This window comes from Taudactylus pleione, unplaced genomic scaffold (assembly GCF_031769625.1).
Source record: "Taudactylus pleione unplaced genomic scaffold, aTauple2 ptg000428l, whole genome shotgun sequence".
NCBI classification, from domain to species: domain Eukaryota; kingdom Metazoa; phylum Chordata; class Amphibia; order Anura; family Myobatrachidae; genus Taudactylus; species Taudactylus pleione.
Genome location: NW_028284830.1, coordinates 1820503 through 1839259, shown reverse-complemented (window position 1 = coordinate 1839259; position 18757 = coordinate 1820503). Strand labels below are relative to the sequence as shown.

At 43.0% G+C, this 18757-nt stretch overlaps 1 protein-coding gene across 1 annotated transcript in view; it reads right to left on the bottom strand.

The window, feature by feature from the left end:
* Positions 1-3425: 3425 nt before the first annotated feature.
* Positions 3426-18757, bottom strand: part of LOC148506082 (receptor-type tyrosine-protein phosphatase F-like) — a 149093-nt gene continuing 133761 nt past the window's right edge. The window contains exons 17-18 of the mRNA XM_088447311.1: positions 10129-10239; positions 3426-3692 (exon numbers count right to left, since the gene is read on the bottom strand). Of these exons, the coding sequence (XP_088303437.1) occupies positions 3685-3692; positions 10129-10239 (119 nt within the window). The 3' untranslated portion in view covers positions 3426-3684. The remainder of the gene's footprint in view (positions 3693-10128; positions 10240-18757) is intronic.

Sequence of the window (18757 nt, the reverse complement as noted above, 5' to 3'; positions counted from 1 at the left end):
AATGATTCCCAAGAGCTGGTTTGTGGAACTGCATCGTATGGTCCAGAATTTTATATGGGGTGGGAGAACTCCTCATTTCAAACATGAGGTTTTGTTTAGAAGGAGACATTTGGGGGTCTTCAACTCCCCCACTTTGACTTTTATTACGATGTTGTTATGTTAGGCAGAATTTATGAGTGGTCTAGGCCTAACTCAAAGGAACAGTGGGTGACTATTGAGGGTTCCCTTTTAAGATCCTCTTTGACTGCCCTAGCCTGGCTTCCACACTTACCTAACATCTCACACCCCACCGTGGGCCCTACCCTTATGGTTTGGAAGCATCTTAGGACCAAAATTTATATTTCATCGCCCTTGTCCCCTTTAACTCAGTTACTTGATAATTCTGAGTGTTCTCCTGGGTTTTCAAGACAGGCATTTAAACTATGGTCTCAAGCAGGTATCTCACGGATTGGTCAGCTATATGACTCATCGGGCATACTCTCATTTCCTGGTGTCCAGGCCCTCCCAAATACTGAAATATGGAGATACCTCCAAATTAAACATTTCCTTGTGTCCAGGAACCTTTGCAATGCCGGGACTCGGGACTTGACATCTTTTGAGGACTTGGTATTGTCCCAGAACTCTTGCTCACATTTTTTATCAACTATTTAAAAATATCTAATTGAAAATCATTTCTCCACATTACCACAATTTACAAAACATTGGGGTAGGGACCTTGGTATGGATATCAGTATCCATAAATGGAAGTCCATCTTTGAAAAGTCTTGGAGTAGCTCCAGTAATATACTTACTCTTGAGACTCATTTTTAGGTCATGTCTCATTGGTACCGTTGTCCGTCCACCCTATCCAAGATGTATCCTGGGGTACCTGAAAGTTGTTGGAGATGCAAGGCGGACTTGGGGTCTCCACTACATATTTGGTGGTCCTGCCCGGTTTTGCGATATTTTTGTGACAATGTAATATCAGTTGCACGCAAGGTTCTAGGCATTGAAGTACCAGATGGACCTGAATTCTGGCTGTTAAATCTGCATGACTCACCTTATCGGTCTATAAAAAATCATTGTTGAAATATTTCAATAGTGCAGCCAAGCTGTTATACCGGTGAGCTGGAAATCTACTTTTCCACCGACCCTTACTGATTGGTTCCAAAGACTAGAAATGTATAGATCAATGGATAATATCATAATGTCCTCCCCTGTTAAATTTCAGAATTCACTGATTTGGTTCCCATGGTTGGAATTTTGTGACACCGACAGATACCAATCCCTTACTGAAGCACCTTAATCCCTCCTTCCAAATAAGTTTCTTGAATACAACCAGATACTTTGTTGGAGTCCCGGTGGTCCTTACCTCTTCTATATCCCTTTCTTTTCTCTGTTCCTATATTTTATTTCTTGACCTTTTTTATTCTTTCTATTTCTTCTGTCTTTGTCTATTTGAAACTTATATTTTATTTCAGTAGGATATTTGATGTAATTTGACTTTGCAGATATACAGTGACTTTTTTATGCTATATACAGTATCTATTTCAGTATTTGGCTGTAGACCTGTGTATTATATTATTATATATGTTTCTGCTAGTCTTGATGCATGGATAATTTCTTTGTCGCAAAAATGTCAATAAACACTACTTGCACAGAAAAAAGTTTTTATAGCCGGTGTTCCTCTGTGCGCGTCGAAGGCGTGCCAGCTTCCGGAAAGGGCCGTAGCCGATTGGGGAGGGAGCATGTCATTGCAGAACACCCCCAATTCATCACACATGGGGGCGTGCCCAGCACTTACGGAGGTGCTGGGCTTCCCCCAAGCTCTCCCCTCACGGTAATTAGATGCCGTGCTCATCTATTCAGCCGGTGGCTATCGTTCATCGCAACTTTTCCCACCCGCAGCACACTGCGACCCACGTGGGGGAGGAAGGCACTGGGCAGGGTTTTAGTGGGGTGCTGTAAATAGGGCAGGGTGCATATTGCCATTTTAAAATTGTGCACGCAGCGCCCCACCCAACTATAACAGCCTAGCAGGAACACTAGTAATGCCCCTTACACAGCATGCCACACACAGTAATGCCCCTTACATAGTACACCGCACACAGTAATGCCCCTTACACATTATGTCTTCAACAGTAATGTGCCTTACACAGTATGCCCTTTATAATACATTATGTCACACACAGTAATGCCCTTTATAAAACATTATGCCATACGCAGTAATGCCCTTTATAATACAATATGCCATTCTCAGTAATGCCTTTTATAATAAATTATGCCACACAGTAATGCCCAATACACATTAAGCCACACTGTAATGCCCCAAACACATTATGCCACACTTTAATTCCCATTACGCCACACTATATTGCCCTATTCCATATTGCCCTTTACATTATTATGCCACACTGTAATGCCCCCCCTCTCCTCAGCGACTCACGGCTTCCTAATCCTCCAACCCCCAGCAACTCACTGCCTCCTTATTCCCCCCGTTCCCCCAGCGACTCATCTCCTCCTGTGTGTTCCTCCATTCAAAGGCTACTCCTCTGTGTCCCGGTCCTGCAGGTTGCTCTGTGTTCTGGTCTTCAGTTCTCTCCCCTAAGTCCCAGAATGCGAAGCGCGCCCGGGATCACATCACGTGGTGCGCCGCACAGGCATTCTGGAAGACAGTGGGATGGTCTGAGAGACAGTGGGAGGGAGGCGGTGCCATTACAGGCACCCTGTTAGTCAGCTACAGGAGCTGAGGGTGAGCGGCGGTGCTGCCTACAGAGCGCTGTGCTCTGTGCGGCCGCACCGATCTCACACCCCTAGCTATGGCCCTGACTGTACAGGCCTTTTTCGATATACTGTATCTATAACATAAAGACGCCCACTGATGCCTTCTCATATCCATCCAATGTTGCACTCCTGTGTAAACATGGGTACCATCGACACACATCAAGCAGTCAGGCAGCATCTACGGCAAGTCTGACCAGCCGCAAACAGTACAGCTCTACTCGCATGCAGAGAGGTCTCATGCTACGAATGTAATCGCTATAGCCCATGAAACGGTCAGACACGCCTGTATTTGCTTACCCACACCCCCCCATTAACTGCACATGCGCAGTGCCACTTTCAAGCATGCGCAATGGCAAATAATCGCTCGAACTGCGTAAATGTTGGCATTGTGTCTGCTTCTGAATCAGGCCTTCTGTCCCTCCTTTATACCACTCCTTCACCTTGGGAGGAAAGGGGGAGCCACACAAACAAATAACACTGGGGAACAGTCATCTGCCAGGGATTTAAGAGTCGATTTCGATGAATTTTGTGCTCCTGATCATGAATATGCCATGCTTACTTTTCAATTGTCTCTAGTTTTTGAGATATGCATAGGTCTTGAATATTTATGAAATATTAAATTAAACAATGTTAAAAATAGGTAAAAAGATATTTTTATTCTGATTACATTTGATTAGTAAAATGATATAAAAAGACACAGGATAATTACATACATAAGTGTTAGGAAGCTATGAGAACCGTTTTTTTGTAGGATTTTCTTTTGCATTCTTGTTGCGGACAGTCCCTCTGCAGACTCCAACAGTAATCGGCAATCATGTGACGATCCCACCTTCCTGTATGTTTCTTCCATTACCTGAATATTCTGGTGGAACCGTTCACCCTGGTCTTCGCTTAAATCTCCTAGATTGGACGGGAAGTGATCTAAATGGCTGTACAAAAAAATGGACATTAATCCTCATGTTAGCACCTACTTTCTCGAAACATTTTAGCATGTTGTGGACTAATCCATGATGGTTGTCTGCCTTGTGATTGCCTAAACATTTTTGAATGACAGACACATAACTCAGCCATGCTTCAGATTCTGTTTCAGTCATAGATGTAGTAAAATTTGGATCCTTCACCAGTTTCCGTATCTGTGGGCCATCAAAAATCCCTGCCTTTAATTTTTCAATACTAAGAGATGGAAAAATCTACTAGGGACGCGCAGATCTCTGGAAACAGGGTATCCAGTGGGGCCCTTGTGCACTATGTGAAATGTGGTCCGTTTTTACTGGAGGGTGGAGCAGGGGAGCTGTGCATAGCAGTGAGGGGCCTCCATTTTACTACATAATACGATTTTCGGGAGGCTCCCGGCCGAATCGGGAGGGTAGGCATAGCCAGTGAATAAAGTACTATTAGTTGAAGGAGTCCATACACAATCAGCCAATCAAAAGTAGACATGCGTATTTGAAACAACACATACATTCACCTCAGGTGTAAAATTTTACTTATTTGTTTATGTACTTTGTAAGGCGAAGCGGAACACTTGTGGCGCCATATAAATAATAATAATAATAATAGTAATAATATAATTTAAGTACAATGTCTTTGAATATGTTGCTGATTTTCTTCCGTGAAGAATAACGGAGGGCTCGAATGAGCCAGGAGTGGCTTAAACCAGTAGGCTGGGGGCTGGCTTGGGTGATGATCACATGCAGTCGGTTAACCTATTACACAGTTAAGGGGTGTGGCTATTTGAGAGTTTAAGTGTTGGGTTGCAGGCTTTAGGCCTCTTTCCTGAAGAAAATCAACCGCCCGCCCTTCCCTAGTGGATGTTTATTGTGAGCTATTGTTTTGGGCTTGAAAGTACGGCTTATCATCAGCCCGGGTGCAGTTGGTGTATTGGGCGCACTCACCTTCTAGTAATTGTGGAGAAGTACTGTACCACCTTTACGGGAGCAGTATGGCCATCTCCGGATGGGATTGTTAAAGGTTTGTACTTAGTACCCTAGTGTTTGGTTTTTGCATCCATCGGGCGGACACCGCCAGCTAAGTAGTGTTTGTTTGGTTGTTTGGTTTGCATTGTTGGGCTGCTCTGCCGTCCTTTCTAGCCACCATACAATATTTAAAAATTAAAATGAAATTCTTCAAATAATAGCTGACCTGTTTTATATCCATTTACTGTCTCCGTGTGTTTATTTTAGATAAGTTTTTGTTATGTATGATGATGATCACACACCCGTGACACACTTCAGCCGTTACTAGGTGTAATGAGGTACTATAGCTAGGTATGCAGATCTGTGGCAGGTTAGGTGTACACATGATGAAATTACACATGTGCAGTAGTCAGTAGAATACAATTATGGAAAATGCATTGATAATTACAGAGTATTTACTTCCGTATTCAAGAACTGTAATTTATCTAGTGAAACCATTTGTGCCACAGATGCATTCTCCATCTGCAAACAGTGACACCTAGGGGCATATTCAATTAGCCGCGATAAGCACAGTTCGGCGAAAAGTGTTCGCCGGTGATGTCATTTCGCCAGAGGAAAACTTTCCCCCGTATTCAATTCCAAAGACTTTTCGCCACCACGAAAAGTCTGCGCATAGTATCCAGCGTAAAAGATTCACCTATGAAAGCAGGTGCAAAAAAGTGCAGAATTGGGGTTTTGGGTTGCAAAGTTGCGGGAACCCCCCTGCAGCCTTGGAATAGTCCCCCAAAGGTAAACTACGTCAAAAAAATTAAAAAGAAGACTTTACATTACCCCAAAAAAGTACTTAGTTTTGGTGGCAAACAAGTCCAAAGTTGGTTACAAACTTAAAAACTAGCGAAATAGACTCCAGGGGGTCCCCCAAATATGCCCCAGGTGTTTTTTTTTATTTCAGGTGCTTGCTGCAGGTGGATTTTTAACTATTTTTAAAACTTCACTTTAGCAACTTTAAAATATGCTAGCACCCATTCTCAGGTACCCCAAATTTTCTAAAAAAAACAAAACTGCTAAATGCTATTCTTCACCACTTATGCAAAGATGTAAAATAGCATTTATTAAGACCATTTAAGTTCCCCAAATACCTTCAGCAGGTCTATTCGGGGGTATCCATAGTGATCCCCCATGTCATTGCATCTTTTGGGGAGGTGTCAGGCTGATCTCCCCAAATCTGACAGTACTTTTCGCTTGTTTGCGTTTCACCGGGTCCCGTTTTCGACGATTTCTAATTGAATACAGGGATAAGCGGTGACGAGCGCAAAACTTTTCCGCATTGAAATCCAGCGATGATGGCGAAAACCTCAGCAGCGGGACATCTCGCACCTAATTGAATATGCCAAAGACATACAATTGCATCCGTGCATTGCACGAATGCGCACTCCCGAGAAATGCCAGATCCAATTATAAATACCTATTCATGGTACTCGCGCCGAGGGAGTCAGTGGGAGGGCATAAAAAAGTGGGGAGACCACCCAGGATCCCAAAAAAGCATAACTTCGTTCGCAAAATCATACAGAAGGCTGTTAGTGGGCATAAGGAAAGTACTGGAGGTTTTTAAATGGTGTCAAATGGGTTATTTGTGCATTTTCTTAATTAAAAGAAAAAATTATTAAAAAGCAACGTTGTTTGTTTAATCTAAAACAAATGAAACAAAATGTGCAAAAAAAGTAGAAAAAAAACGTGATTTTGTGGTAATTTGAGACCATTTTAAAAAATGTTTAAAAAAATGTAAAAAAACAAATAAAAAAAAAAGCAATTATTTTTCATTCTTAAAATACTTTCATTGAATTTGTTGTTCCTAAACTAACAAAAAAGTTGATTTTGGGCTAATTTGATGACATTTCTTTTAGCACTTAAAAATTACATGTAATTATTGGGCCAATTAAGCTAATTGAAAACATCAAAATGCCTAAATGCCAAAATGCCTTCTGTTTTTTTAGAATGGCCTCCTGGCCGCTCGCATAGCTGTGGGTGACCACCCACAGCTATAGCGAGCGGCCAGGAAGATGGTCGCGATGGTCATGACCATCGCGACCATCGGGCTTGCGACGAGACCCTTGTGGCAGGGTCTCGTTGCCGCAAGCCCCAGAGAGCTTTTGGCTCTAACAGAACCGAAAGCTCTCCCACTGACATCACTTGTGATGTCAGTGGGGCCGGCCCCAGACGGTAGGCGTTCCCATGGGAACTCCTCCGTCTGGGCAGCCACCCCCCGACCCGCCCACCAAAGGGGGCATGCTGTCACTCACATCGACAGCACGCCCCCTTTGGTGCGAGACCCGGAGCGACGGTTTGCTTGTCGCTATCGGGTCTCGCGCATGCACACTGGCCTACCATCGACCCGGTTGCGAGCGCACAGTGCTTGCGACCGGGTCTGAATGAAGGCCCCCAGACATCAGAGATTGATTGCAGCAATCGTGCAATTTGCAATCGATTGTGTATAAAAATCTTTCCCTTTTTCAATCGATTGTGGCATCTCTGCAATCAGCAATCGATTGAAAAAGGGAAAGATTTTTATACACAATCAGTCTCTGATGTATGGGGGCCTTGAGGCCCTCACTCCAGATCCCTGACTGATTAAGCGCTTCACTGCATTTGGTTATTGTTTATGAGACACCAGCTAAAATCTTAAGTTTCCATGGCACATAATTAGGAGTTGGGAGTTATTGCAACTATTTAACTTCTTGGTTGGAGGCGGTTGCATAGCTCTAGGAAAGACGAAAATAACCCCATAGCCTTGCACAGTGTTATACATGATACAATGAGGCTCTTTAGGGATTTGATGTAAGAGCAATATTACCACTGTGGACTGCTGCAAACAAGGAATGGTTAATGTTTATGAAAATGGTAGAAGAACAATGTTCAAGTACCCCGGACCCTTACAACTGCACCTACAGTGGTAGACTCACAGCCAGCTGAGAAGAGGTGGGGGCAACAGGGAGGAGGGCGGGGACCATGCACATTACAGCGTGCACAAAGGGGGGGGACTGCACTTGCAGGCACATATTACAGGCAGGCATCGGGGTCACAGAGTAGAGAACAGGGATTACAGCAGGGTTTTATGGGCTGCATAATAATAGTATAATAGAAAAGCTCTGTTCGGAGCTCGGCTCTGCTGCTCCCCCCGCGGGGGGATAGGTCGGACCAACACGTGCCAATCTCTATCTGGATAAGAAGTCAAAGGGACCAACCTTCTCGCTGATCTGAGAGATGGAGGTTTGATTGGATGGCGGTGCGATGAGGATGACGAGGTATTAGAAAGACAAGGAGAAACACAGAGAGAGTAAAAACAGCAAACTGCAGGTGTACATGGCATCATTCACACATTACACGCACAGCATGGTAGTGAGCACAACGCAGCCACAATTTCAGCATTTCATCCGGCAAACTAAACACAGAGCAAGAACACAACCATGGCAACCAATCACAAGAACGTGCACACTCACTTTTACACAAGACAGACATACGTGGACGCACAATCGTACAGACCACGGTCCACATTACCGCACAGAAGTGCTCATCGTATGCATCCGTACCTCTCCCCCCCCTCCTGCTATACCCTCCCTAATGCCACTGACGTTCTATTTAAATGAGAGGTACGAGACAGATGCAGGGGAAGATGTACTAAGCCTTGGAGAGAGATAAAGTACCAACCAATCAGCTCCTGTCATCTTACAGGCTGTGTTTGAAAAATGAAAGTTATGAGCTGATTGTTTGGTGCTTAGGGGTCTATTCATGAAGCAGTGAAGTGTCCTATTTATCTGAAAACAGGGCACTTCTCTGCTTCATGCTATTCATAGAACAGGGTACTGTTGCGGAAGCTTATTACTTCTCCTGCGGGGCACCCGCTCCTGTATGTATCGCATCACCAGACAGTTGTATGGTGTGTGCGATTTATAAAGGAATGGAAAGTAACACCTCATTCGCCATCTCAGGATGGCATAAGCAGTACTATTAGGGTAGAAGAGCAGCAAAGACAGCTGTCTCTCCACCCCTTCTCTGCCAGCAGCCAATCAGAGGAGCCCAGGGTATATGTATATCCCGGATTACATTCTGCAGTGCTGACTGCCCCCACTGACCCAGTGTCCCCTCCCATTCCTACCCCTGCCTCCACTATTGTTAGGGTGATCCGGCATATGCATATGCCCGGTCACCTCCATCCAGGCGGCCAGCTGCCCCCGCGCATCCCCTCCTCCCCACCGCCTCCGAGATGACCTGGTACATGCGCAGGACCATAAAGAAGGAGTAAAACAACGAACCGCCGAACATGGATTTACCACTCTGATTTGCAAGACAGGTAAGTGTAAATGAATTGCTAATTATCAAAACTATAGATCGCATCGAAGTGATGCTATCTATAGTGGTAAGTAACAATTCTATACCGTATATCTTAATGAATAGACCCCTTAATCTCTATCTACTTTATCCCTCTCCAAGGCTTAGTAAATGGACCCCTCAGTATGTTTTTCACTTAGAAATAATGGAAAAAGAGTAATGAAATGGCCATTGTAAGCTGGACAATGTGCGCACACACAATTCCTAGTGTGAGCTACAGGGGGCGATGTGGGAAACATTACAGACCAAGACAGCACAAGGAGCGGAATCTAATTTCTTCTGAAATGCTGTAAAATGATTCTTTGTTTGTTCTGGCAGAGAGAAAACAAAACAGAAAACCTATTCCCCACATACAGTCACACGCTGGAATCAGGGGGTCACCAGGATGTGTTCATTGTATATTTTACACCCTTTCACATTACACACAGTGAATTCCTCGGACAATGCCCCTGAGGGACGAGTTGAATGCTCCCTGAAAATGAGCCCTGTGACTCTGGGAATATGTGTAGAAAATGGGGGTACACAATATCATTGCTCTGGATAGAACCAGAACTACGCTATTACATTATCCCGGATAATGACCACTAAGTAGCGGGTGGTGGAAACCCCAACAGTTAACTATACAAAGACTGGTATGATATGTAAAGCACTGACTATCCATGTTTTATTGGCACCGTATTCATGCATCTGGTTAGCAGGAGCCCTAGATCCCTACTCTGTGTCTCTCTTCATGTCCTGTAGACATTACATTAGCTCAACAGAATCTTACAGGAAACATTTGCGAGTACACAGGAGACCAGCATTCAGTTACATAGGAACAGCACACAGCAAGGCGTCAGTAGCACATCCACACTCATGCCCGTCTTACACCACACACAAACACAGGCGCCGTTGCACAATATACACCAGGAACGAGGCGTTAGCATGAGCCACACAGGCCAGACCAGCAGTTGATAGAAGCGGCTCCTTTGTAGACCTGCTGGAGTCCTGGAAAGGTGAGTGTTAGCAGTGGTCCATGGGGGGGGGGGGGTGATCACCAGAGTCAGTGGGGAGGAAATCTTACCACGCACGTAGAGGTTAGCAGGAGCTGAGTAGCGTGTTCCAGCACTGTTGGTGGCGACACATTCATACTTCCCCTGGTCAGACTCCTCGCTGTTCTCTATCTGCAGAGCTCCTATAGACAAGGAGGAGAAGTCATTAAAACTGGACCCCACATTTTTCTTTCCCCAGAACTCTTTTTCCACCAGTGTCCCCCGGCTTTGTGGACCAAGAATCCGTTATTAATCACTTGGCACACGTCCTTTAATTATTAAATATCTATGCCAAGTGCATCCAGGACTCCTATCAGCTGCTGTGAAACTGCCTGTGGGGAATCTATGTGTCCTCCGCGTTCCTCACTAACCTGTCATCATTCTGCATTTATCTAGCACATCTAGATGGACAATAATGCTAAAGGCTTATTGGTGGTCAGGATGAGGAAGGCTGCTGTCTGAGCACAATGTCCTACAGCGAATAACTTTGTACGTTCATGTGACACTGGCGCTGATTCAGGGATCCGATGATGAACGTACATCTCCGATGTTTCCGGGTCTGCATCTGCACAGGACTCCTCCAGCGCACGTGCAGACCGGGTCCTGCGATTATGCTCACAGACAGGGGTCCAAGCCGCAGCATGACTGACATGCTGCGGCATGGCTGGTCACCGTTCCCGGAGACGGGGTCGTGTCACTCCCATTTTCCCGGAGGGATGGGGCCAAGGGACTGTGTCGGCAGACTCAGATACCTGGCCTCTTACGTGACCAACATCCAGTAAAGTTGCGGGAAGCATCAGCTCCCGCAACCCAACCAAAGGAGCAACCATTGATCATGCTGGTGATCCCAGCCTGCATCGTCTGTCACGGTGCTGGGATCGCAAATGCAGCAAGGAGGTGTCTGACACCTCGTTCTGCATTTGCATCAGAGATGAACGGATTTGTGCAGCCACCTGTGTTGTGCAGCTCTGCAAATCCATCCATCTCTGCATCAGGCCCTCTATTGTGTGATCATATCGCTGCCTGACTCCTCATGACACTAGAGGTAGCTTAACTTATATAATTCTGCACACACAAATTGCATGTCTACATGTTGCCGCTCACATGATTTGCTGCTACCTGTGGCATCATTATATTTAATTTTATGTATTACACTGTTAACCCTACTTCATATTATATTTAGTGTACATACTCGCTGCCAATGTACGGGAACATGAGATTTCATCCAGTAAAGTACCCACGCTCGCAGGACAGTAGTTAAACTTTAACCTTTAGTGCAAGTTTCCAGGCCAACCACTTAAATGTAAGTGCTCCATGGCTGCCTGCAGTCAGTCCATGAATGGTCTGTGAGCAGAAGGTATGCAACATGCACCTAAGCCAACATGTATTGCAGCTTTCTGCATTTAATAGGAATTATTCAAAGTCAGTCTTAAATGTATGATGAGACTTTTTCCAATCTCAACTTACATTCTTACTGCGCATGTGTCTATTCGCAATCCGCATCTTTTTCCGACTCAAGTCTCGGGGGCTGAGGCTGGAATGGCCGTGGAATTACGGGACGTGGGCGCACAGTGGTAATGAAAGTACAGTATAGGGCATGTTTTCAGTGTGCAGTATGAAGGTAAGACAGATATGGGCGTAAGTCAGAATCTCAGCCTCCTGGAGGGATCTGACTGGCATCAGCTCTAACCCCAGTGTAAGTGTACACATGGTGAAAAGACGCACATTTATGCAAAACCTGATCCAGCAGCGTTTATTAAGTGATTTCACACTGCAATACACACGTTTTCCACAAAAGAAATAATCCTTCACACTCAATTGGGAATGGGGACGCATTCACATACATTCTAAAGTGTTGACATTAAAAAACTAAATTGAATATCATATTGCTCCGCTCAATACTGCACCAAACCACTTGGGTACTGAATATCTGCTCCGCAGGCAGGAGGAGGGAGCCGCAGCTGGCTATTTGCGTCTGAGACTGATTCTGAATAGGTCGCAGAGATGTAACTTTTTTCAGACTCATTTTGGGAGTCCATCAGCGCCCAACCCTGGATAACTTCCTGTGTTTGGTTGAACTTGAAACTGGTGACTTGGTGGACAAAACTGTAACCATTCAATTACCTCCTGGGTAATCTGGGGACATCTAGACATATATATATATATATATATACTGTATATATATATAAATATATATATAAACCACCAGGGAGACCCATCACAGCTGGTGTGGATTCTTTAACATCAAACCTATCCCAGTACATTGATCAAATGTTACAAATATATGTACAAAACCAATGTCTCACTTAAAAGACACTACTGCTATTTGGGAGGAGAAATATTGGCTCTGCACAAGTGATATTACCTCCCTTTACATGGTTATACACCACGACCAGGGATTAGAGGCAATCAGACATACTTCAAGCATTGACACTGAGATGACAAAAGAGCAATCAGATTTTATACTACAAGGTATCCGGTTTATCCTGGAACACAATTTCATCTGGTTTGAGGGACAATTTTACAGACAAGTTGTCACAGGCACAGCAATGGGGACTAGGTTTGCCTCAAGCTACGCTAACATCTTTATGGGACATTGGAAGGACTTTAACATCCGGTCTAACAATGAGTTTGGGCCAAACCTAGTCCCCTGGAAAAGATACGTCGATGATGTATTATTCATATGAAAAGGGACAGAAGAATCTGTCATGATCTTCCTAGAATACATCAACTCCAATGATAGACATCTAATATTCAATACAGAATATAGTAAATTTTCTGGACCTTAACATATACATCGAGGAAGGCAAAATTCATACATGTACGTATCAGGAGCCAGTTGATATAAACAGCTACATCTATTCTAACAGCGGTCATCACAAGAATTGGCTGGTTAATATTACATTTGGACAGTTTCGTAGAATTAGACTTAATTGCACTAAGAAGGAGGAGTTTGAGAAACAGGGTAAGGCTCTTAAAGATCAGTTTCTACAGAAGAAGTATGATTCAAATCTAGTAGATGAGGCATATATCAAAGCAGAAACACTCGTTAGAGAAGAACTACTAGAGTATAAACAAAAGACACACCAAAGTTGTAGTTTTATAACACAATACAGTAATGATGCAGACTTACTCCGGAAACTACTAAACAAACATTGGCATATTTTACGCCAAGATGAAATACTAAGGGATCTGTTACCAGCAAAACCCCACATGATATTTAAAAAGGCACCAGACATCAAGAGTAAAATTGTCAAGAACCATTTCCTTAAATCACAACCAATCCAGATGACTTTGCTGAATGAACAAAGAAAAGGGGGGTTCTTGCACTGTAATGCATGCATCACGTGTGAAACGACTAAGGTTTCAACCAAAGTCAAATCCACCTTCCAATCACATAAAACCAAAAAGTAAGAGATATGGTAAGACCTTACCTTTGTTATCTCTATTTCTACGATGTCCAATTGGATTTACAAGAGACCTTGGGGGTAATAAGTTGATGACGTCAGTCATCGAGTACCTCAATAGTTAAATTTGTGCTCTCAGGATGCACCGGGCTCCTCTCCTATACCCGCCCTCAGGCCAAGGCACCTCAGTTTTGTAACAAGCCAATGGCCGGAGGAAGAGAAGAGAGAAGAAAGAAATTCTGGTGCACTCAAGTATCACATTCAGAAGGAGACGGAAAACCGGTGACCAGAACACAGCCCATCTGCAGCACAGGTGCGACAGGGCAGCAGTCCTATGGATCCCTATGGACTTCGTAGAAATAGAGATAACAAAGTTAAAGTCTTACTATATCTTTTATTTTCTACTGCAGGGTCCATAGGGCTCCACAGGAGACCTTGGGGATGTCCCAAAGATGTCTTTAAGGGTGGGGATGCTCCTGTGCAGAAAGGAGAATCTGCTGCTCGAAGGAAGCATCCTGAGAGGCAAAGGTATCAAATGCATAATACCTTAAGAATGTATGAACAGTAGACCATGTGGCCGCCTTGCACAGCTGAACAGCAGAGGTGCCACGACGAGCTGCCCACGAAGGACCCACAGACCGAGTAGAATGAGCCTTAACAGAGGACGGTACAGGAAGGCCCTCATGGAGGTAAGCCACTGAAATTTCCCGACGAATCCAGCCTGCCAAAGTCTGCTTAGTGGCAGGCCATCCTTTCTTTTGGAAACCAAAAAGGTATTGTCAATGGGAAAACGGGAATGGGAAGAAAACAATAGCACAGGAGAAACCCAACAAAGGTCTGGGTGCAGGATTTAATAGCAGTTCAGAGGTGCTCCCTCAGAGTATATGAGGTAGATCAAAAAAAGAAAAAGAAAAAAGGGACTCCTTTTAATGGGGCACTCACTGATTATTCATGAAAGTCTGATAAGAAATAAAATATAAATCTTTATTCAATATACTAAAATCAAGTTTGCCAAAAAACCTTCAAATCATGAACTTCGAATGCCAGACAGAAAAACAAACAATGAAAAGTGATCACAAGTGATCCTGTATGTGCTAACTGCACCCCTAGATTCAGATAAATATCAGAATACATACATTCTCCACATGAGTCAGAAATATTTAAGAGGAGTGACGGTGGGACAATAATGATCTAGTCACAGTTCTAAATATAAGCTCTAAAGTATCACATATAGGGGTATCAGTATAAACTGCACATATAGGTGTGGCAAAAAATATGTGAAAAACATACAAAACACATAAAGCAGAAACAAATTACATATATTGTTAAAAAGCTGAAAACCACGAATAAGATGAACAATTCAATACACAATGGTTTATATATTGGAGGCGTCCCTCCCTTCTATCTGGGAGAGTCTAGAAAAGATTTTATAACTGAACCTACATAGATTAGGAATAATAAGAGATAAGTGCTCTTATAAATCAGATGCTGCTTTCCCGTGTCATATAAATATCAGACACGGGATGAGTGTCACTGACATATGGCACAAAAGAAACAGTGCAGCTTGCCTCTGCTGTTAGCGTCCACAATAACCGGACCCCCTGTTGCCTAAGCAACAAGGCGATGTAACCAAGGAACTCCTCAAAAAGGAGTGTGAATGGACTTTCAAATTAGGCACAGTCAATCCAAACGGGATGAATGAGATGATTAATTATAGTCCTTTCCTTGATACCTGATTTACGATCTAGTTGTATATTCTCTTTGTTTCTGGTATTTGTCATATTCAATATAATAATTTTTTCTATTATATTAATATCATATGTCTTTGTCCACTCTAATATTCATATCTTTGTAAGATGATTTATTTATTATGTCACTAATATTTCTCACATTCACATATATTTTTTCATCGATATTCTTTCATATTATTTTATTTGTTTCATAACATACCTCGAATTTATTGTAGTTTTCTAAGTACACTAATGTTATATGACTATAGGTTTATAATATCTATTATATTTTGTGTCTCACTTTTCTTAACCCTTCGGGGTCACACATTTAATACATTTTTCTCTTTTCTTTTTTTCATCATATATTTATATACCTCATATAATTTTGTTTTCACATTATTAACACTGTTTGCATTATCTACACACATATATATATTTTTGGTTGTCTTCATCATGAGTGTGATTATTCAGCATTTTTTAGCATATTTATGGGTTTTGAACAATTTTTTGGAATATCCTACACTGCTTATAATAATTAATGATCCATCACTGATCATATGTTTTTAATGCACATGTGTACTTTATATTGAGTATTTAATTGTTATATTTCATTTTTTCATATTTTTGGATTTTGTCTTTATTTATTAGGGTTTTGTTTGGCTACACCACAACTTATAGTGGTGATTTTTGTATCTTCGTCACTGATATCTTTATTTTTATATCTTTTTTCTTTAATGATGTATTGACAGAGCTAACTGTCAGTTTACAAATTAACTAATATTTTTTATTGTTTTGGCTAAACAGCTAACAATAACCAGTATTTAATATGTATTATGCACTTATATCAGATTGATATCTAGGGCCTTTTTATGACATGCCGATTATGTATCGATTTTGTATCATTAGGTATCTTTGTCTGTACATTGATTCCTCTGACTCTATTAAATGCGCAGGGATGGAGAGAGCTAGCCACTCCTCAATCAGCTGACCTCTGTTCGGTTACAGCTGTGACTATGTGCATCTCCTGAAGGTGAGTCATCCCTTGAGGCTGGCGCTACTAACGTACATTGCCAACCAATCAATGAACAGCCGGCACTATGTAAATCCGGCCTGCACATACAGCCATGACAGCTTCCCTGAGAAAGCCTCCGGCGAAACGCGTGTCAGCCTTACAGCTGGGGGGGACCTAGTGCGCACTTGGAACCTCCACACCACGATCCTACCTGGGAGATTACAGGGACAGGTACTTCACCTTTACTCTCCCTCCTTGCTCTCTCATTAGCTAACCGTTACTGAGATTCCCTGCGCTGCTTAGGCAACAGGGGGTCCGGTCATTGTGGATGCTAACAGCAGAGGCAAGCTGCACTGTTTCTTTTGTGCCATATATCAGTGACACTCATCCTGTGTCTGATATTTATATGACACGGGAAAGCAGCATCTGATTTATAAGAGCACTTATCTCTTATTATTCCTAATCTATGTAGGTTCAATTATAAAATCTTTTCTAGACTCTCCCAGATAGAAGGGAGGGACGCCTCCAATATATAAACCATTGTGTATTGAATTGTTCATCTTATTCGTGGTTTTCAGCTTTTTAACAATATATGTAATTTGTTTCTGCTTTATGTGTTTTGTATGTTTTTCACATATTTTTTGCCACACCTATATGTGCAGTTTATACTGATACCCCTATATGTGATACTTTAGAGCTTATATTTAGAACTGTGACCAGATCATTATTGTCCCACCATCACTCCTCTTAAATATTTCTAACTCATGTGGAGAATGTATGTATTCTGATATTTATCTGAATCTAGGGGTGCAGTTAGCACATACAGGATCACTTGTGATCACTTTTCATTGTTTGTTTGTCTGTCTGGCATTCGAAGTTCATGATTTGAAGGTTTTTTGGCAACTTGATTTTAGTATATTGAATAAAGATTTATATTTTAATTCTTATCAGACTTTCATGAATAATCAGTGAGTGCCCCATTAAAAGGAGTCCCTTTTTTCTTTTTCTTTTTTTGGGAAACCAAAAAGGACAAGCAACGAGTCTGACATCTGAAATGAGTTGGTATGGTCCACATAAGTTTGTAGAGCTCGTACCACATCCAAAGAGGCCTTACCAGCTGAAATGTCTAGGGAGTTAAAAGCTAGAACTACAATTTCCTCATTAATGTGGAAGCTGGATACCACCTTAGGTAGGAAACCAGGGCGAGTACGAAGAACCGCCCTGTCCCTATGAAAAATCAGAAAGGGAGGGTGACATGAAAGAGCCCCCAAATCTGCCACCCTTCTGGCTGAAGCAATGACTAGAACACAGTTTTAATTGTGAGCCATTTTAAATCCACTGAGCTCAGTGGTTCAAATGGCGGTCCTTGTAGAGCCCTAAGGACCACAGTCAAATCCCAAGGAGCCACCGGTGGGATAAAGGGAGGTTGGATGCGAAGCACACCTTGCATAAAAGTGTGTACATCCGGAAGAGTAGCAATCCTACGGTGAAACAGTACTGACAGGGCAGAAAACTGCACCTTCAGAGAAGCAAGGCAAAGAGCGTGATCTAAGCCCGCCTGTAGGAATGCCAAAATCCTGGATAATCCAAATGTCTGAGGATTATAACCTCTGGGGTGACACCATTCAAAGAAGGTGTGCCACACTCTGTGATAAATTCTTGCAGAAGCAGGCTTGCAAGCTCTGAGCATGGTGTTCACCACCGAGTTGGAAAAACCCCTGGAACTCAAGAGGGCAGTCTCAAGAGCCACGCCATCAAAGACAGATGACTCAGGTCCGGGTAGAGGCAAGGACCTTGGGACAACAGGTCCGGACGTTGAGGCAACAGCATTGGAATGTGTATGGACAGACTCCGAAGATCTGCGTACCAGTGACGTCTGGGCTACGCTGGAGCTACCAGCAGTAGCATACCTCCTTCTTGCTTGAATTTCCGAATCACCCGAGGCAGAAGGGAGAATGGAGGAAACAGGTATGCAAACTGGAAGGTCCATTTGACCAACAAAGCGTCTACCAGCAGAGCCCCCACGTCTCTTGTTCTTGAGCCATACCTTGGCAACTTGTGGTTGTGCCGAGATGCCATTAGATCTACTTCGGGAAGTCCCCACTTGTTCACCAGAAGCTGAAATACTTCCTGGTGAAGTGACCATTCCCCTGGGTGTACATCGTGATGGCTTAGGAAGTCCGCTTCCCAGTTCAAGACTCCCGGGATAAACACCGCCGATATAGCTGGGGCATTAGTGCCACCTGATTTCGAATGCCTCCTTGGCAGTTTATGTAAGCCTCTGTGGTGGCATTTACAGAAAAATAAGAGTCCGCACAAGTTAACCAAAAAATTTGAAAATGGTTAATCAGAAACAATTACACATAAAGTATACCAACATTAAGGTCTATTGAGGTGATAAATTTCATTAATGACTCTGGGTTGGTGGTGCGCCCACGATATTTGTGTAGAACACGTGAATACAGATATTTTTGCAAAGACACAAAACAAAGGGAAAGAAAGACAAATATGC